The sequence below is a fragment of the Temnothorax americanus genome, unplaced genomic scaffold, assembly GCF_048541705.1.
Source record: "Temnothorax americanus isolate GAGA-0224 unplaced genomic scaffold, ASM4854170v1 Scaffold31, whole genome shotgun sequence".
NCBI classification, from domain to species: Eukaryota; Metazoa; Arthropoda; class Insecta; order Hymenoptera; family Formicidae; genus Temnothorax; species Temnothorax americanus.
The window spans coordinates 1,350,724-1,372,670 of NW_027509453.1; the positions used below are offsets into that span (position 1 = coordinate 1,350,724).

A 21,947-nucleotide genomic window follows, 5' to 3' on the forward strand; every position below is an offset into this window, starting at 1 on the left:
CTGACGTACGAGAGCGCGCGTGCTTTGTGCTCCGTCACAGTGTGGTCTGAATCTGTCAAATGCGGGACAGTAGATGGAGAATATCTTTCACCGTTCCTATCTCTCTGATCAAGAGATTTCATTCTGTAATAATATCCATGTTTCTTAGAATTGAAGATTCGAGTCAATCCCTACGTCGTCGCTGGAAAAGCTATCAGGCAACATCGAGAAGATAAAAACGAATTGATGATACAAAGGATTCGTACATTATTAATCTGATTTGCATAAATGATACAATACTTTCGATAGCTGAGAAATTTCGCGTCATCTTTTTTGTGAGCGAAACTAAAGGCCGATCGGTTTTGCCAATCGATATATAAAAGCAAAAAATCTAGGACGTTGTTCCTTGAAAAATCGCTCAGATCCGTCCGGTCAGTCGTTAATCCATCTGGTCCATCCCTTTTGTACTTTTCTCGTGACATCTCAACGACTGTGTCTCGCGGGAAAGTTCGGCCAACTTTAATAAGACTTAGAAACAAGCCCCGAATCTCAACGTCGTCGTTTCTTCTCGCCCACCCTCCATTTTGCACCGTCGATATATTCCGCTGCCTTTCCCTCGAGTCCATTATCTCTGATCCTGCGGTACGAAATTCTCGTGGAAAGACGCGCGTGGCACCGTCGAGATTTCAGATGAAAGCGCATTAAGCTGCAAACACACACACACACACACACACACCTATGATACACGGAAATATTCGTATATCCCGCACACGGTAAACGGCAAGGCATCGAGAAGGAAACGAGGAGTAAGGAGCCACTCGAGGACTCGCGTCAATAAACAGAGTCTTGTCTAACGACGCGGTCCGGATGACGGATATACGGATCTGAATATAAAGTAGAAGAAGGAAGAGTGACAGAGAGTGAGTGCGAAAGAGGAAGAAGCAGAGCGGTTGTGCGTGCAAAGAGAGAGATGAAGACGGAACGCGGCAAGAACGAGAAGTGCGCGCGAGAGGGAAAGAGAGAAAGAGAAAGAGAGGCAAGATAGGAAGAGAAAGAGGAGGAGGAGGAGGAGGAGAAGGAACGAATGCGGAGGCAACGGCCTGCAGAGGCCCCGAAGGCCGTTCACATGAATACCAGTCTTTCCATTAGTACTCGAATGGAGCGGAGAGCCCCGGCCCAGGTCTCATCTCGATGCATGATCGATACTCGCAGATCCAATCTTACCCGGGCTTCGCGATGCTGGCTGGACCACCGCGAGATACAATGTAACCGGTGGTACACGCTTAACCCTGTGTGTTACTCTCATTGCGCGTGTCTTACAGGTAGGATATCCGGCGTGGTAACCACCGGCCGACCGGCTGGCTGTAAAAGATCGTTAAACACGATCTTCTTAAGATTTCTCTCTCTCTCTCTCTCTCTCTCTCTCGATCCTGGCATGGTCTATAAACGAACGCTTTACCGATACCGATCGAGATATATCTCCGGTCTAGATGGACTTCGCTCTTTATACGCGATACGACGAGCGTATACAACCTGAACTTCTTTACTTGGGTTACACACAGCGAGCGAATATAGCACAGAATTTCGAGGTCAGCAGTGGAAGCGCAGCGAGGCGCACACGTTAAGTAGAGGTATTCGCTAGGGATAGTATCAGGCCCGGTATGCACTCGGAACGATTCAATACGTGAGTATCGTTTCGTTGAAACTATATACTTAGAGAAAGATTGCTACTTCATTGATGCGCTCGCGAGATACTTGATACGGAATGATTACATGCAGGGAGTATTTCAAAATTTTGTAGAAATCGCATCCTGTGGCAATAGTCGGGAACGTTCGCAATTATCCTGACAATTTTCATTGCCATAATTAGTTCCTGCTCCATTAAATATGTATTCTTATAAAAATTCCATTAAAAACGCGTAGATGAGACAAGCAACAAAAAAGAAATACAGCGATGAAAAATGTGTAATAATAAATGTTTAGAAGATCGATAAAAAGTCTTCAAGTCTATGAATTCTATCGCATTTCCCTTATATCTCATCGCGGTGTAATTCCAAGTTCGCTTCGTCAATTTTCTCGAGTTTAGAGTTAGAACTCGCTTTCGAGCGCGCAACAAGCTGACGTAGAATAGCTTTCTCCGGAAAGGGAGGGTTCTAATACGAGTTGCCGATACGACGAGACGTCGGGAAATTCGTGAAGAACCGCGCGAGCGACGAGGAGAGGAAGGGTCGAACGGCGTTCCTGACGTCCGTTCGGACGAAGGCTCCCCGCTCGCACCTTTCTTCCCTCCTTTTCGAGCGCGCAGAGTCAGGCTTTCCCAAATTGACTTTCGCTCCGACTGTCACTTCTATTCCGCTTCCTCCGCACGACCCTCGACTACCAAAGAACGTTTGGTATGCGCGTCTCGCGTCGAGGGAAGAAAAGCCGGCGGAACACCTCTCTCTCGTCGCTGCTCTCGGTCGGTCGGTCGGTCGGGCTCCTTATTTCAGAGCAACGCCACGTCGGCTCCCCGGGATGAATCATCGATCCTGCGTGCGTACGTGCGTGCGTGTGGATTTTCGTCTCGCGCGCGCACGTATACATATACGAGCGGCATGCCAAGAGCTCGGGATATAGTTGCTCGAGATTCTCGTGCTAAAGGTCCTTTGAGGGGATAGAGAGAAGTGCACGGATGCGGATCCTACCGTTCGACCCTCCAACAAATTGGCAATCCACCAATGTGAAGAAAAAGAGAGAGAGAGAGAGAGAGAGAGAGAGAGAGAGAGAGAGAGAGAGAGAGAGAAGGGGGAGAGAGAAAAGAGAGGCAGAAAGCTCATCGAAGGGTCGGTCGATGTTTATGCTTCAATCCGCTCGAATCGTTATGTTTTTCCTCGCGCTAAATGTCGCATGGTCAGTGATTACGCGAGTTATTACGAGGGGCTTTCGTTCGCGGTTCTTGCATTATCATCCGATCGCGTAAGAAATGTTACGCTTCGCGAAGCTTAATGATACATTTGCCGATAAAAGTCTCGGCTTGTGCTGTCACACTGATGATAGCGTAATGACATAAATTACTAATAGAAGCGCGTCCAGCGGTATGGCGGTATTAATTAGTACTAATTAGTAGAAAAGATTATAAGTAGCAGCCTCCCAATTATTCACGATGATGTGACACAGCTGAGGCATCTCTATCCGTGAACGACGCTGCCGGTCCGATGCCGAGATCGCTGGATAAGCAAAGGAAGAACGCACGATCGATCCCGTTGGCTTCAAAGCGACACCGTCCCGCCGGCAATTGACGAATTCAATTCCCAACAACTCGCGACGATCCGTTCCGCCTGACTAACGGACTTCCCTCCGCTGACTGCAAAGTTTTCCGAGAGGCGGCCGCCTTGCACGTGAGCTTACGGTTGCTTTAACCGTTTCCTCTCTTCTTCTTATCTCCGTATCCTGTATCCATTTATTTGTCGTCCTCTCTCGGCGCGCGGAGCACGCCGGGGGTCGATGAAAGGGAGACGAGCAGAACGGAGGAGTCGCTGCGCCCGTGACACTCTCTCGCGTCCCGCCGTTCACCCTCTTCCCTCCCTTCCGCCTGCCACCCCTTTCTTTCCGCTGTTTTCCCCATGGGCAACGTGGTCACGTACCGGTCGTCATGGAAACCCGCGCCAATCGAGATGGAAACTCAACCGTGGGACGCTCTCCGTCCTCCTTCTCTCTCTGTCTCTGTCTCTGTCTCTCTCTCTCTCTCTCTCTCTCTCTCTCTCTCTCTCGCTTTCTCGCTTTCTCCGACATCCCTTCTCGCCCTCTGTCCCTCTCCCTCTTCGCCAACGTGCCAACGTATTCGCATCCCGCTTTCTCCGTCGTTTCCAAATTATCTCTCGCCCCATCGTGCTCCTTCTTACCACCCGGCGGCCTCTCTGTCTCTGTCCTCTTCCTCCGATCGCCCTCGCTGCGAAATCCTCTCCCAATCGCCCTCGCGCACCCTCGCTTCCCAGTCGCCCGGTCTCGTTAGTTTAACCCACGCGCGCCGAATCGTAATGGGAAACGTACAGATGCATTAGGAGAGGCTTTGCCATCCTAATAGATATCTCGTCGGTAGGCAGAGCGCGCTCGAAAAGGCACTACCGGTTTCTGTGAAACTTTTTTACCTATCCTTCTTGCCAATGAGGTTAAAATTAGGGGTAGAAATATAGTGCTTAATTTCTGCCGGCAAAATTTACACATCTTTTGTATGTATATAACATATGTATTATACTTATAATCAATTAATAAGTTTTATTATTTCCATTTTATTAACTCTCGCACTCTGTCAACTTATTTAACAATAGATTTAAACCTCGCGAATATGAATTTACATTATCAACGTTTTTCGACGCATCGAGCAATTCGATAAAGACGGCAGACGATCGTGCGCGGTAAAGAAATGCACGTATGTATGTATAATGTACATACATACGTCGTCGGCGTACCCCAAACGGCCCAAACGCGACATCGACTATGCAAGTGGAGTCTGCAACCTGGCTCACGTACAATTGGCGTCGTAAAATGCGGCGACGAACGAGGCCCCGTACATCTTCCGGTCCGCGTTTGACCCCGCCGCGGCCGTGTGGTGTGGTGTGTGCCACGACTTCTCGACCTCTTCTCCCTGACGTATTCCGCACGCGATCCCATTAATTCATCGTGAATTCGAGATCCGTCAAAAGGGGAACGACATCATAAGCCCGGATTTATGCCGCTGATGCGATGCCGGTGTGCCCTACCTGGGGTCTGGGGCGCACCCGTCTTCGCCTGGGAAACAGATGGTAGCCGCAGATTTCGTATTCACCGCGGTCGCCCGTCTTTATGATTTTAATTCCTAGAAACTACTTTCGGACTCGGGTGCGCTGCATCTTATACGAGTAACATCCACGTTTCTGGAATACGATTTCGTAGCGAGTCCGCGGCTTGAAAGTTAAGCCGCCGCGCCGGGACCGATGCAACGCTACGATCTTTTGTGATCGTACGTTAAAATGACGGAAGGTAAGAATCTCTCTTATTGTTAGTCCAAGATAAGAAAAGTGGAAGACAATTTTATCGATGTCTCGTTGAAAATTAGTCACTGTTTTGTTTAGCCACGCTTTCTAGAACATTTTTCGTTTCATTTTTTGTCTTTACAGTATGAATGTATATGATTGTTCTGCTTTAAGTGCAAAAAGCAGAGGGAAACGCAGCAAAAAAGACCAAACTATTCACGATTAATCGCGCGTGATAGCATAATAATCGAGTTTCATAGACACGACATTTGTCCATGTCGCGTTTGGCAAGCGACATGACAGCTCGATGACAGTATCAAACACCCAAATTTCTGGTCGTACAATTCCAGGGGCGATAACACCGGAAATCAATATTTACACAAGACGGTCTATATACTGTTCCCGCCGTTGGACGAGGCTTTTATTAATCCTCATGAAAACGGAAGGCGGCCGGCGATGGAGATTGACACGCGTACATAATGCCCGCGCGTGCACTGGTTCCCAGGAACTGTACGACTGTTGTGCAGCCGTCGTGAGTTTGTGACCCGGCCACCACTTAGGCTAGGTCAGCATTCGTCCACGATCTACGAGGGATCGATTTATCAACGATAGGGTTCGCATAATGATTTTGGAATTTCTTTTTTCAAAAAAAGTAGAAAAATACTCTGCTCAAAGAAGCCGAGTTTCCGCCAAAGAGATCATTAATCTTTCACAAGAAATGTACATTTTCGACTATTCCCAAAGGACTATTAAAAATATTTTAATTATCAGTATGGATCGTGAGATTTCTCTCATCCCGTTCTATATACACGGTTTTGACGTGTACAAATTGAAAACCAAAATGTGCGCGTTATTACACTCGGCGGTTGCAAATATTTGTTCGCTGGTACGAATCATTTGCCCAATCGATTGTAATCGCTGAAGCACATCGACAAATCGTCATCGAGGTTTCAGCCCATCTGCCGCGAAATCTCACCCCTGCAGGAATAAACACCGCCGGATAGATATTGCGGTCGTAGAGAATGGCAAACGAAGCGCAATCACGTTTCGCAGGATGGCACGTGTCTCGGCAATCATGTAGATTCGTGCAGAGCGAGTACGCGGCCGTGATTTAAAAATTAAATCTTAATCGGACGGAATTCAAGCCCACGCGCTTCGCGCTCGCATCCACACACGCGCACCGATGCGATGTAGAGATGCACATATGGTTCGGACTGGATAGGCTATATAGATCTCTTCTCGCTCTCCTCTCCCGTTCTCGCTCTCGGCCCCCCTTCTCCTTGTCGGTTCATTCTGCCTGAAATATCTCAGCCAGTTAAAACGCTATCAGTTCTAATAAACGATCATTCGTCTGTTTCGTCCTCCCGTCGTGTCGTTAATGTCGAGGAACACGACGAGGTGAGGGTGGAGAAGGGACGACTTTTTTTAACCTGCATAGTCACTGGACGCGCGAGAGAGGGAGAGATTTAGAGAGATCGGTCATCCAGATGCCGAGATCGGCGGCGATGATCCGGCGAGCGAGCGTGATGACGATCATCGCGCGGGTCAATGTCACAATCAATAAATAGATAACACCGCGAGAGGAGCTCGCGCGTTTGCCGATGTGAATCATCCCGAGTCATCCCCATGGTTAGCAGATAAGACGATCTCCCGTTATGAGAACAAAGGGCGATTATCGCGAATCGAAATTACGAGGATCGCGCGATTTATTAACGCGGCTTAATCTCACCGTGCGCAATCTAGTCGTCGCGTTATTTTAAATTTATACGTAACGCGATTTACAATAAGGCTTACAGCGCGTGATGTAATCTAATAAGCAAAATAAAATCTCACCAAGTTAATATTCCTAAAATTAAGAAAGCGCGATAAAAAGATTACAGAGAGAAGTAAGAAAGAAATTTTACAGTACTTTGTAAGATCATTTTCAGTCTGATCTCCCCTAAATTAATTTCGACAAAACTTTGCAAATTTCGCATAATAAAATTGTACCGCAATTTTTAGATTTCTTTTAACAAGAATTTATCTTTTATTACTACGATAGATTTAACTTTTTCCACGCAGTCTGCAATAATGTGAGTGCTATACCATCGACATTGACACTCAAATTATCACGGTGTCAGTCGAGCCCGAGCTGCCATAATCTCGCGTTATAAAAAAAAAAAATCAACGGTGTCGATTGACATTTGTCAGCTCTGGCGAAACTCTGAAAAAAAACCCCCCACCTCGTGAAAGGCCCCGCGGGCGGTAGGTCGGAAAAATCGTGCATTATTTGTCAAAGCGCACGGTGGCGCGCTTTCGAAAAAGTCGATAGTAATCCACCCGTGAGGTCATAAAATGCGGAAAAAAGCCCCCACGACCGGGTAGAAAAAGAAGCGCACCGGGGGTGATTAATCCCGTGGAAACGGCTCGCCGCGCCACGCCGCGCGACTCGTGTGACCGATGGCGCGTATACCAGAATAATCCAACCTCCATTCAATCATTCGGCCCGTGGAATTAATTTCAAGGGATTAGCATTAATTTCGTTCCGCGCGCGAGGTCACTCGACTATCTCCGAGGTTCGGGTGGGAAAAGAAAAGAGCGCCGACGAAAGCAAAAACGGAATTTCAGAGATTTCCTGACCGTTCGACGCGGCAACGGTGACGAATAAGGCAACGCGACAAGAATTTCGTCTCCGTTTTAAGCGTTCGTTATACCAACGAATCGATCGTGTTATCAGAACGCGCATCTGTTATACATACTCAATAATAAAAAATGTACCAGATACGCATTTATTCACAAGGGAAAAACAGCATTACGTCTATAGGTTCCTTAAAATAGCGATGGAAATAGTGACCCAGTCGAGCCAGTTATCGAAGAAAAAGTGTATCCTTTTATTTTGTCACTGAATAAATATAATTCAAATAAATTATTAATTATTAAAAAATAATTTATTCACTGGCAAAATAAAAAAAATATATATACTACCATTTTGTACATAACGAGGTTCTATGTTACGTTGAAGTGAACTCGTCGTTGCCGCTTTTTACTTAACGTCGAGAAGAGTGCTCGATCCCGTTGTTTCGCGCGTGCGCGCACGAAAAAATTTACGAGGCGGATTCCCGAAGGCTCGCGATTTTCTCGATCGCCGAGAATAAAAGACGCCGTGGTAACCGACGAAGGCAAATAATTGGATTGGCTTCCGTATAATTAGTACGCGGGATTTAACGAACATGAAAAACGCGCCTGGCTCTGAGAAGTCATATATGCACGTAAAGTTTATTACGTGTAGCGCGTCGTTCTACCCTTTGTAATTCGACCGATTTTCTTTAATTAGAAACACACTAAACCATTATTTTCTCCTTTTCGTACGGACGGGGTGTACTTTAACCAGCTGCTCGTATTCGGAACTATTACGATTAATTTTTAATAATAGCTGGATCTTTTTGTTAAATATGCGAAAAGTGCACGTAAACGAGAATACAATAAACGACTCACCGGGTTCTTAATAATTAATCCAGAAATGCTTAACGATCGTTTCGCAAAGAAACCCGGCGGTTTTACGACTCGCGCGTCAATTCAATTTAATGGTTTTACGTTGCGTGATAAGTGAATGGAGGCAAATTTTCTTAAACTATCTAACGGGTAGGCAATAACGGGAGTAGAAAGGGAAGAAAGAGAGAGAGAGAGAGAGAAAGAGGGAGCACAGACAAAAATAAATCTGCCTTTTATGATGCGGTTCATGTTCACTTGGATATGAAATTTATGGTTCTCGCTCTTTATCTTATCAAATTTCACGCAGACCATATATGTCTCGTTTAACTATATGGCAGCGTGACCTTAATTCCTCATAAATAAATCGTATTATTCATATTTGTAATTTGCCTTAATAAATTTGTCTTAGTATAAGTAAACTACATTCCTATATAAAACATATAGTGCAAGCCTATTGAATACTGTAAATAACTCCACAACCTTCTACTTGTTTTTTGTAAAAATGTTAAAAATGGTCAATTCCAAAGTCTCTCATAATCCTCTGACATAAAAAGTGATAATTACGACATACAGTTTTAAAATTTAAATGCTTTGACATAAGCTATTACGTAAGTGACGGTTTCGAGTTCGTCTTGAAAAATAATTGTGAGAGATAGTAAGAATCTATCGTTTTGTCATAACTTTTACGAAATGTGCCGTCGAGTGGCGCAATTAAAGGGTGCAGGCGATTTGTTTCTGTGCCGCGGCGACTCGATGAGAAATCTGTAATCGATACTTTTCGTTCGTTTGCGTGAGCTTCGCCTGCATGCAAAAGAGGCTCCTTGATTATACGGGGTGGTCCCGATGCTCGCGGCCCTAGTGACACTTTACGAGGCGGTGCGCGGCCGTTTTGCAATTCGAGAACTCGCCGACACGTTTCCGTGAGAACGAGTTTTACTATTTCCCGCGCGTTATTCGCACGTTCGATACTTCGCCGTTAAACGTGAGTGTGTGTGTACGTGAGGCGATCGCTTTAAGTATACCAAAGATATATTTCTCCTTTCACATTACGTCGTATTTTGATGCATGCGTAACGTTTTGCGGGCATATATATAAGTATCAGCGTGTGTTATAGATCTCGCGATACTATTTAACGATAATTAGAATAAAGTACCTGATGGATTTTGCAAAACTCATTGAACATGCTCGAAGCATTGTTAATATGAAATGAAATTTCGATCTTGCAGTGTGACTTCACTCTACTTGAAGTATACGGTATCAGAAATATGATCCTATCGAACGCGTATAGCTTTACTGATAAAAGAGATGATATCGGCCGCTTTCTTCGTTATCATTCGTAAGATAGCGACAGGAGACGATAAATCGAGGTGAAAGGGAACATTGAGGCACGTCTACTCGGAAGAAACGGAAATGCGATTGCGTTAGCGCGAAATCGAGAGTCTCGATTGGCGAAATCGCTCTCGTATATATACGTCGTATTCCCCGCTGCAAAACACAAGGTACACAATCTAAGGAGGAAGAGGGAGATACATGCGACAAGTGTGTCTTAAATTATCGCTCGAGATGATAAGTTCGATGACAAACGACAGAGGAGAAGTCTGCCTCCTTTCTAATCACGATTAAATATAAACGAACGATGGAAGAAGAAGCGATTAGGCGAAAGGCTTAAAATTCCGGGTGGCATATCACCGATAAGACAATTTTAAATAATCAATCGCGCGTGCAGTTAATCTCCCCAGTCCCCGGTGAATCGTGCCACCGACAAGAGATGAAGATGTTTTTTTAAATAGTCGTATAGACGGGTCATATAATGTCGATGCCGGGCACGGTTGATGGGTTTTCACAACAAGCCCGAACCGAGGGGGAAATAAATCAGGTGTGCTTATCTAGCTAATAAATATTTAGCTAATAGTCAGTTAGTCTATTCCAGATATGGCCCGAAAAGTAACCCGATATTTATTATTGCCACTCGACTCGATGGAATGCTCGCAGCTGCGTTGACTTTTACGCGCTCCTCCACGCGCTTACGTTCGTTCTTTCCGTATATATTTAGTTGTCTACAAGATATAAAATACAGATACGCGCGTACACGTTCTAATGCCTGTTCAAACGGATTTTTGTAGTGTCAAAAAATATACGTTACTCGAAAAAGATTGGAGAAATTAGTTGCTTCAGAGTCTCATGCACGAAATTGCAATGCGTTGCGCGTACGTTATATTCTCATTGATGGCGATTACGTTCTCGCGGGCGTCGTGTCGCGTTCCGCGAAAGCGATTTTCTGAGCAGTCGAGTCTCTGAAGAAGACACGGTTACCCGAGTCACATATCACCATGTGAATTTCGCATTCGGGGAGCGCATTTAGATGCAGATACGGGCGCGGTTAAATAGCCGGAGCCACGGTGAGAAAGAGAGAGAGAGAAACGACGAGAAGGGAGAGCCGGTAAGAGGAGAAGATAAAAGAAGAACGGGAGAAGAGACGGCTACCGGAGAGGTAGACGACGAGAAGGGGGGTGAAAGACGAGGATGGATGAAGATGAAGGAAGCGGAAGATGAAACGGTCAGATAGAAGCCTGAGTGCCACGTGCGAACCGTGGCGGGCAGGTCTTTTCGTCGGAACTGCGACCGCGATCAGCCACGTTTCATCAGCTGCAAAATGAACTCGGATACCATGAGCATCCGCCGACGGAAGTGAGAAGGCGTTCTTTTTTCGGCGGGCAAGTTATCCCGAATACTTTGGATGAAATGAAATGTCAGAGTATCGCCATTATTATTGTATTATGAAGGTATCGTTGTGCGGTTCACTGAACTTTACGTCATTCGTTCGCTCTCGCTACGCAGATCGCCACTTATGTAACATGTCTGTAATCGCAAGTTGTCAATCGACAATTCGAAACTGCGGATAATATTTTAGGTGCAAATCAGTAGATTTTTTCGAGTTTGTTTCCAAATTATAATCGATCGAGAATCTAAAGATCGTCGGGAATTAAGTCTAGAATTACAACACTATCAGCTTTTTCTATCTTTAAGAAGATAAATCTTTCGGCGCATCTATTTGAAGCCTATTACCAGTGGATTCTCTCCCGATGTCCTCAGAAATCCTTCCGCACGATGTACGCCTTCGGGTCTTCAATAATTTACTTTTAATGAGACGTTACACATAAAAGTACACAGAGAACAGTATTTCCTAAAATTTGTTCCAATCTTGTTTATTAGACTTTCTAAATGTCGAGCCTCTCTCTCTCTCTCTCTCTCTCTCTCTCTCTGCATCTCTTGCAATCGATCGTGACGTTAGGAAATGAATTCCACTCGCAATAGGATGACGATAAATTTTTTTGAATAAAAAGAACGGCAAGATCTCCCGGCGCGGCGGAGAGCCACACCAGCGTTCGCCTTCGACTACGACCGACACGACGGACGCTCGTGGAAGGAAGAGACCGTTACTCTCAATGGACCAATGGCCTCTGTGTTTCTCGCCTTCCTATTAAACGTGAGCACGCGATCGCATCGCATCCCGTTTTCCTATTCATAGAATAAATTCCGGGCGAAACGGGCGAGACGAAAATCTATCCGATTTCAGAGTCGTTACCGGTAGAAATCCGACTCGACGATTGACCCCCCGTGGAAATATCGAAAGATATCGAAACGCGCCGCTCTCTCGCTGTAGCGAAACAGCCAGACCGGAGAATGTTTCTCCATCCGTTGAATTCTCGCGAGTCGCGCGACTTTATCGAATTTCAGCCAAGTGCAAGTCGATATTCTCAAAGGGTGAGGGAAAACTTGTTCATTTCGACGGTCATGATCGGATTACGACTTCTTAAACATGGAAATTAGCTTGAAGTAAAGTGGCGAGAACGAATTCAAAACGCGCCGTCGTTAGTCTTTCCTAAGTGGCTTGGAATTTCAACGGGAACTTTCCCGATTTCTTCGTTCGCTCTATTTTTCTTAAGATCCTACTTATCGATATTTCGATATGGCAAATTCGATAAGTTTTATGTACTTTTCTCGAGAAGGTTAAGAAGAATAATATTTAACATGATTTTATAAAAAGTCAAAATTACAGATACTCATAAATTCTCTTTCTCTCCGGTTCGTACTAAAAATTAAGCTAAAAGCTTGGAGCGGGATTTAAATCAATCATGCGAAGTAAGCTACGGGGTCAGCGAGAAGGACGCTTAATTAATTCCAGTGGGTACGTTTCCCCGCATCTTTCATCCAAAGTCGTCGTGGTCGGGAGGGCATCGAGATAGAATATATAATATGGCGATAGAGCATAGCCCATATCTTCGGCCCTTTATGCGAGTTTTGACCCTCGCCGACAGCATCAAAGCATCTTTTCGCTCCGAGCCTGTCCTCCCTCTGTCGGCTTGTTCAAATAGTCTGAGCTAATTTCGTTTACTTGTATATTAATAACCACCCCGCTATCAGTTATAAAGGCGCGTACTTATCGTGTTCGGGATATTAATGCCGACCGGAGAAGAGTGATTAAAACGACGGAAGAATATCTCCACAAAGTATGGTCACGATCGTTTTTTTCCCCTACGTGCGATTAAAATGCAAGTAATCTTTTGATCTCTATGCTTAATTAAGAATTACGTAGATGTTTAAATGCCTTTTAAATAGCCGATATATTTGTTAAAATCAAAATGTATTCAATTGTAAATAAATAATTTCGCATTGTTCTCCGCTCATCACCGCGTGAGAAGCGTTGCTTTTTTGTTTGTTAATATAACGAGGGCGGCTAATTGGACCTGAATCTTCCCGGGAAAATTATTCATCCTCGGAAATAAATTTCCTGTCACGTATGATCGAAGGTAATGGCGTGCGTGAGAGGCGCGCTAATATCCCTACTCGAGAAAACTGATGAGAGCGAGTCGTGAGAAAATTCTCGTTTTTATCAATCTTGCTTTCGGGCGACGCGACTTCCTTCGGTAAGAATATAGTCCAGTCACTATGTACAAAAAAACGGATTATAAAAGACATAATTCTGACCCAGAATTTTTCTTTTGGGGGGTGTTGGGGGGCTCAAGAAAAGTTAAATCTCAAGTTTTCGACCTTTGTTTCCCGCTTGCTTTTTTTACGGGAGTAAAAAATGTGAAAAAATGGTTTTTCCGCGATAACTCGGTTTCAAATAAAGTTACAATGTCGAATCGGAGCTCATTTTAAAGTTTTTTTACGCTCTACAAATTATGTCGTATGACATTTTTACGTATGATCGATTGTTTTCGAGACATCGAACGAGAAAGAGAAATAAAAAAGTATGAAAGATATTTAGTTTTTTTCTTTTTACTCATTATTGTCGTCCAAAATTGCAAAAATGCTTCAAATAAAACTTGTAGAGCGTAAAAAACCTACAATTTTTATTTGTTATTCATTTCATTTTGTTCAAAATTACGCCTTGTAGAGCGTCTCAAAGTGGAGAGTCGTCGATGCGGACACGGATCGGATTGGGATTACGGATCGCGGATCGATTGTCAGCCAATCACAGATGAGCTGCTCGTCTATGATTGGCTAGATTACGATCCGCGACCCGCAATCTCAATCCGATCCGCATCCGCGATACGCGTAGTGTGACACGGGCTTAAGAGGATTCCCCATTTCGCGCGTATGTTGACGCATTCTCTCGCGGCGCACAGTGAGGACAACCACGTGAAACGTGAATTCCTCGACCCGGGGAAATCGAACATCGTTTTTCGCCATCTACGACCGTCAGGCAATGGACAAATCTTGTCGTCCGTCCGATCGATCTGCGGAGCGTGTGAGACGCAGATTCCGAACGGGAAACTTGTCAAGATTGAATGAGGGAGAGATCGCCGATAAGCGGAATTCGGAATGTTTGAAAAATCGATTTGGAACAGTTCGTATTATTAACGCACGTTTTAACGTTAAACGGTCGTCTATACGCTTGAGTTTTATTTGCCCAATGTGAAAAAGATGTTCACAGTGTCAATAGGCGACAAGAATCGTATACGGACACTAACACTTAGCGCCGAGGATACATCTTTGAGCTTTGGAAGAAACTTTAAAGGCTCGTAGATGTGTAACTAATATTGCGGTCGTTTTTACGAGGAGCACGTGCGCGCGAGAGTCCATGGAAGAGAAAGAAAGACACACATACAAAGAGAGAGAGAGAGAGAGAGAGAGAGAGAGAGAGAGAGGAGAGAAAACGCGTATTTGGACGTAGCACTTCCGGCGACGGGCGAAATGGAACGGGAGGTGCAAAGTGAACTCGAGTGGTTCACGGAGGACGAAGCGTGCAGCGAGAGCGTTCTTTTTCGGGTCATTCCCGAAAAAAAAGATCAGACTCTCGTGCGTGGTCCGCCGGCGCAGCCATCTCTCTTCGGTCCGTTTCGTCCGAGCAGAGGCGCGTCGAACGTTTAGCGCCCAGAAAAATCAACAGCAGCCTCAAAGAACCTTTTCAAACAGAGCGTTACGCTGGCCGATTAGCGCTGCGACACTAACGATCGACATTGCGAGAGAAAAGAGAGAAAAAAGGAGGACAAGCGCGCGTGTGCCGTCGTACTCGATCGTTTCACGATCGAGGGCAAAAAAAAAGATTTTTTTAGATGATAATTGACCAAACACAAATAAAGAGTAAAGAGCTTATAGTATTGACAAGAAGCTTCTGAGATCTTGGCGACAGCAAAGTATCAATCCGCGTAAAAAGAGATTGTTTTTTCTGTTAAATAATAATATCCTGTACAAATGTTACTAAAATATCAAGCAAAGATTAGCATAGAAATAGAAAAACTATAGAGGGCTATAATGAAAGTATAATGAAAATTACAATAAGCTTCGAGATATGTCGTAACAAGTCGGTCGAATCGCCAAAAAAATCGGAGTCGCCAGTTTATCGTCGTGATCGAGAGAAAGAGCCGAAGCCTCGAACACGAGATATCCGGCCGACACCCACGTAGGGTCACGGAGGAGGATGTCCCCCGTGCGCGAAACTGCACTCACGGTGCCCCACGATGTTTAAATAAACATCGCGTGTCCCTCCTTTTTCCCTTCTACCGCCTGTCTTTTCGGCCGGCACCTCTACCGTGCCGGCGCGGCCGTATCACTAATTTGTCCGTTCAAACAAAAAGCAATTTGTTACCCGGTCGGACTGACTCACGGGCCGAGTGGTGCACACGGCCTGGCCGTGGAGCGCGAAAGAGGACGGGAGGCGGCGGGTGGTGCTGGAGGAGAGAATCGGCAGAGAAAGAGAAAGAGGAGGAAGAAGAGGAGAAACGAAGAGAGGTGGAGGCTGATTTAAACCTGTCTGGCGGCCCGCTGCGCGCTTAACAACTGAAAAACAAACATGGCGCCGAGAGAGCGCATCGGCCAGCGGGAGCCCACGTATGTGCCGCGCGCGTACCGAGACTATAAAGTGCTTCTGGTACCACCGGCACCCGGCCAGTCGAGTTCCAAAAGATTTCTCCTCTCCGCGAGAAAAGAATAAAAAAAATACAGAGAGAAGAAAATGTCGGGAAGTCCTGGAATTTTTTTCCATCTAGACGTCCCTTTGTTACGAAAGCCGGAGGAGCTGAGAGAGAAAGAGAGAGAGAGAGAGAGAGAGAGAGAGAGAGAGAGAGAGGGAGGGAGGGGGCTCCCGAATCGCGCGTGCAACGACCTCGCGAGAGAGTATTAATTTATGTTTGAGACATTTTAATATTTCCCTTTGGCCGCGCAGAAAAGGATGCCGAACGTGCGCGCGAGCGAGCGAGCGGAATTCCTACGTCGACGGGAATTTCCCCGTGTTGCTGTTGGCACGTCGAATATTTCCATGGAAATTCGCGATATTTAAGAAATTGTTTCGTCCTTACATCGAGGAGAGGTGAATCTGATCTTACTTTCGGATTCTCGATGCTTTTATCGCTTAAAGAGTCGAGAAAGTTGCCGGCTATCGGAATGAATAATTTTCCTTCGTATCGAAGAGAGGAAAAAGTTTTCTCGCCAACATTTTAAGAAGAAGTTTGATGCCTTCTATTCATGCGCATCGACGTGCGATAGAAATTTCGGTATACTTACGCCAGGAGTGTTAGCTTGAGGCCCGAACGGGTATCTCGTCCAGTCGAGTTTCTCTTCCGTCGTCGTGTCCAAGAGAACAACTGCAATCACAAAGAAAATGCGATGTGAGTATGTGCACGAGATGTCATCGCGAGCTTATATCATAATATGGTAATTGTTTAGATGGGGGGGACCACCTTGGATGACCTTGATATTTTAGTATGTTGTCAAGGTCACCCTCCTGAGTGACCTTCAGAAGGTTTTAGCCCGCGCTCGTTATTCGTTAAAAAGTTATTAACAAAAAATGTTTCAAAAATATAGCAGCTATTTTGAGTATTGGAAGGCATAACGACTAATATATACATCGAAATAGTTCACGCATACACTTTCCACGCGAAATGAGGTGCCATATGGGTTCGTGGCGCGCTTTACAAGCTGGTTTACATATATATATATATATATATATATATATATATATATATATATATACACACATATACACATATATATATATATATATATATATATATATATATATATATATATATATATATATATATGTATATATTTGTACTGTTCAACGCGAGCCACTGACTCACGCGGGTGAGCTTTATACGCACTCGATACTGTTCGAGGCGAGCCACTGACCCACGTAAGTTAGTTGACGCGTTTTAAACACTTAAATACGGTAATTGTTTAGATGTGTTGATACACATGTGTGTATATGTTCTGCTTTATAGAAGTTGTGATTTTCGTTAAAGCAGGGCACACACACGTATATATTAGTTACTTATGCCTTCCAATACTCAAAAAATAGCTGCTATATTTTCCAAATTTTTTTTGTTACGAACTTTTTAACGAATAACAAGCGCGGGCTGAAACCTTCTGAAGGTCACTCAGGAGGGTGACCTTGACAACATACTAAAATATCAAGGTCATCCAAGGTGGTCCCCCCCATCTAAACAATTACCATGTATTTTATCTCATGAAGTAGCGAAGAACATGAACTTTACAAAATTTTCTAATTTCTTCTATATTTTTATCTATACTCTCTCTTGCGACTAATGCGACTTCTTTAACTATCTTATTTCATACAACCGCACATTTACCACAGATATAATTACACTTATCAATGTTATATTACAACGGAGCGCGATACGAAATTAAAACTTGTCCAGACTTGTCTGAGCTCAAAGTACGTGCCAAAGTCATCGTGAGGAAATCGACCCATCGAAGGGGGATGTTCCCTCTTAAAATGGCGGATGGTTGAGAGCGCGAGGGGTGAAAAAATATCGGGAGATGAATACGGCGAGAGGAGGGAGCAAAAGAGAGAGAAAGAGAGGCACGTAAGGTCAGAAAAGAAAACGGGAAGATTCCACTGTGTATCGGTGTATGCATTCTCGCGTAGGAACCAAGTTCCGCGCTCTGTCCTGCATCGTGGTAGAGGTGGCGGTGGTGATGTTGGTGGTAGTGGTCGTATCGACCGGGTCTGGGCCGCCACCAACCCTCGATTCTCCTCTCTCTCTCCCTTTCGTCGATTCGTTCTTCCTCTCTTCACCTCTCGTCCACGCGCCCGGCACATTCCTCTCTTCTCCTTCGTTCATTCGTCTCTCTTCTTTTCGCCTCGCGTTCTTTGTATCTCTAGCGCCCTTTCTCTCTTCGGGCTTGACAGCCCGCTCGTCCTTCCTTCCTGCATCTCCTTTTTATCGTTCCGTTCTCATGCTCTTCCTCCACCTTCCTCCCTCTTTCCTTCCTTCTCTTTATATATAGTCACTTCATTCTTTTCCATCTCGCGATATCTGCCCCAAATCCATAATCGGACTAAATTGGCGTTGCCAGCTTCTAAAACGATTGTCCTAGAGCTTCTATCTAGATATCGGGCCCTTGAATTCTTAGGTATATATATATATATATATATATATATATATATGCTAGAGCACGACACGGATGAGAACGTACCTATCACCGACGCCGAATATACAATCTCAAAGGTAAAAACTGCATGATGTAAAATCTATTTTTATTTGTCCTATTTTTTGGACCTTTTCCCCCTTTGCGCTTCTATCTCCTCGCCCATCGATCTCCCATCCTGCCACCGATCATTTTTCGACAGAGGCACTTGCGCGAACTGCAATTATCTCGCTGCATCCAAACCGATGCGAAGCAGAGTGTGAGCGACAGGTTGCGTGCTCAAAACAAAACAAAAATTGTGCCGAATGTAACTTTTGGGATTAATCTGGGACGAGGTCCTGGTCCAACAGAGACCTAAACAAATTTTTAGGCGATTCCGACCCAAATTGCAAAATAAAACCTTCTCTCTGTTCCTGTAACAATTTTTATTTTCTATCTGGACTAGATGTGAAAGAGTGTATTGTACGAACGCGCTTCATAAGATACGCGTATATTTTAGATTACTTTAGAATACGCAAGAGTTTGATTTTGATGGAATGCGCGAGAGACGGTGAGCATTAGTATCGCGAGGGGATACTCCGTTTTAAGCTGCTGGATCAGTTGCCTTCTAAGTCATCCCATTGTGAAGAGTAGCTCGCAGGAGTGGAGTTTGCACTGCAGCGTGCCGATCTAATTCGAGTGCTCTCGTGAAGAACTTATAGGATATATAGGCACGCGCGCCTTCGCGCAACCGAATTCACGGAGTAAGATCCGAGAGAGTTTGCTCCTTCTATATCGCCTCGATCGTTCCTAATAAACTTCGCGGAAAGCCTTAGCAGATTGACCCCGGGATTATTCCCCGACGCCGATAAGATTTACTCGACGAATATCCGACTCAATCCGCGGCTTTATAATCGCGTTTCTTCAAATTTGCATTTTAAACAGCGCCATTTTCCGTCTTCTTGTCGAGTGTTACGACGAAAAAGATATTTATTTCTGGAAGCCCCGCGCGCCTACGGAAGAGATGTAAGAATGAATTATGGGATGACAAACCCCCTCGGATCGATTTTACGTAGTGACACGAATGAACTTGAGCCACGTAAGAAACAGATATGTCTCCGTATAGGAACTCTCTATCGAGGGTACCATTTCCAATCTATACACGTATAGCTGTATCGCTGTACCAGCTGTGTAGGGTAATTCCGGGATAAGATAACTATAGTTATTGGCATAGATGACCACGGAAAGAGACACGCTGCTATACGTAATAATTTCGACGAGCATGACTCTGCCAACAATTTCAATCGACTGTCATGACGTTTTAGTAACTATTCAATCGTATAACTATATAGCGGCTATTAAAGGAACCGCAAGCGCTGGCCATTTTCCTCCTCGTTTAAAAGTTTTCCTCCTATATAAATGTTTTCTTTTGTCCGATCAATTGCAACGGTTGATATGAAGTCAATTTTATGGTATTAAAAATTGAATATAAAAATTTATTTAGAAAGAGGAAAGACATAACAAAATTAATCTAAATTTTTGTTAAAAAGTACAGAAGAATTTATAACATTCTCTATACATAAATCTCTTATATATTCATATATCGTACCACATTTCCTTTCGTTGTGACTTTTGTTGTGACACGCGCTTTTTAATAGTCTTGATTTATATACCTTGATTCTTATCCCTCGACGATTCGTTTTAGGGCTAGCATAAATTTCAGGACTTCGTTCGACTAATGTTATATCGTCGGAATTACTTCGCCACAAGTGCGTGGTATCACGAGGGAGAGATAACGGTGCGGTTTAAAGATTCTATATACTGGTCGCCGGCCGCATCTACGATGCGCGATCATCGACGCGAAAAGAGAAAGTGCAGCCGCCCGCCCCGATATACGAGATGACGCGACGCGACAGCGGTCGTCACATGCCGGTGCAGCCGCTATGTATCGTGCGTGCGACACGTGCATTATGCGCCTTCGTCCGTCGGACACGTGTCACATGACGTGAGCCACTCGCCGCGTGTGTCGTCGTGGAATGTCGAGAAGAGGTGCGGCGGGAACGATAGAGGGGAACGAGAAAAAATTACAGACGCGTTCCCTCTTTCTCTCTCGTGACTCGGATCATAACCGAGGAAAATGCGATTATGTATGTACGTTCGGTAAAAGCTTGCGGCTGAACGAACACGAAGAAAAGACGGTGTCGCGGCGCCGATAATCTCGCGGGCGCGATGTAACCGTTATTTTGCAGGATGTTCTGACGTCGCTGCATGGACGTAAGTAGTGCGGACATTTAAGTATAGTCTACCGTGCTGTACTTTCTATTAATAAAAAAATTTTAGAATCATGTACAGCGAAGAAAATAATCAATGAACAACACGTTAAAATTAGAATTATTAAAGTTTAAGAATAACTTTCCTAGACATGTCTGATTGATTCTGGAGACTCTCTTCGTTACGTTGCATAGTTACTTCTTTCGAGAGCGAAGCAGCGAAGTCTAATGCCCGTATCACACTAGCGATTGGCGATTGCGTCTACGTTTGCGTTCACGTCTCTTGACCAATCAGAAAGTAGCTGCTGACGATTGCGATTTGCGATTTCCGTTCTGATTGGTCAAAAGACGTAGACGTAAACGTAAACGTAAACGCAATCGCCAATCGCCTAGTGTGATACGGGCATAACGGTAGCTATACAATGCACGAGATGCAAAGTGAAAGAGCACGCTCCGATTTTCAGCTGACATTCGAGAAAACAAGCTCATCCCAAAAGAGCGTTCCCTTCGCCTGAAATTCAACGCGATCGACAGCGACAAGCAGACAAGACAATCATAAGTACACGACTCGAGACAACTTCACCAGTCGTGGGAGGAAAGCAGAGTGGAGGGCAGACGGGAGGTGAAAGGACACGGCGCAGGGTCCCTGTCTCTGAATTACTATTCCCGCGTGTGTTTACCGACGAGCGGAAACGACTTAACGGGCAGGTCGGTCGTCGTGAAAACGACGATACATCCTTCCTGTCTTTCGCTCCATCCTGTTCTCGCAAACATTCTGATTCGCCGTCGCTTTGCCCGTCGCTTTCCACAGGGTGTCCCAAAAGGGGACGACTTGACAATTGCAGTATTCTACGTGAATTTTCCAACACAATCTTTCCCTGATGAAAATTTTGGACGACACGCTACAATGCAGTTTACATTTTTTAACATAAGATACATATCTCGAGGTTTAACAGCTTTTCATAAAAATTCTATTATTGTAGAAACCCCGTAACCCCCGCCCAAGTAAGAAATGAAATTTTAAAATCTATTTGTTTCGATCACTTGCTTTCGCACGATGGAACGTGTTACTCTTTAATATGCTAAGTAACTTTTAATTAGATGGAATTTTCAGCATAGAGCGTCTAAAATTATTTTGGGGCGTCCTGTATGCACACTCGCGACATGCATAGATCTCTCCCTGTGAGTGTGCGTGCATCTACGTGCACGTAAGTATATGTGTGTGCGTGTGTAACCGGTGTACAACGTGGTCCCGCGAGAGGTACCGAATTTAAATTTCAAATTTGGAGCGTGTCGCAGGGTGTGACGGTATGCATAGCGTTGCCCGCCGCGCCGGCTCTAACTCACTCCACCGATG

At 44.8% G+C, this 21,947-nt stretch overlaps 1 protein-coding gene across 18 annotated transcripts in view; it reads right to left on the reverse strand.

Moving 5' to 3' along the window:
- The window catches only part of Eph (Eph receptor tyrosine kinase), a 100,551-nt gene that overhangs the window by 23,263 nt on the left and 55,341 nt on the right, over positions 1 to 21,947 (reverse strand). For all 18 annotated transcript variants that reach the window (XM_077412932.1, XM_077412923.1, XM_077412931.1 and 15 more), the window contains exon 3: positions 16,452 to 16,531. In XM_077412932.1, the coding sequence (XP_077269058.1) occupies positions 16,452 to 16,531 (80 nt within the window). The remainder of the gene's footprint in view (positions 1 to 16,451; positions 16,532 to 21,947) is intronic.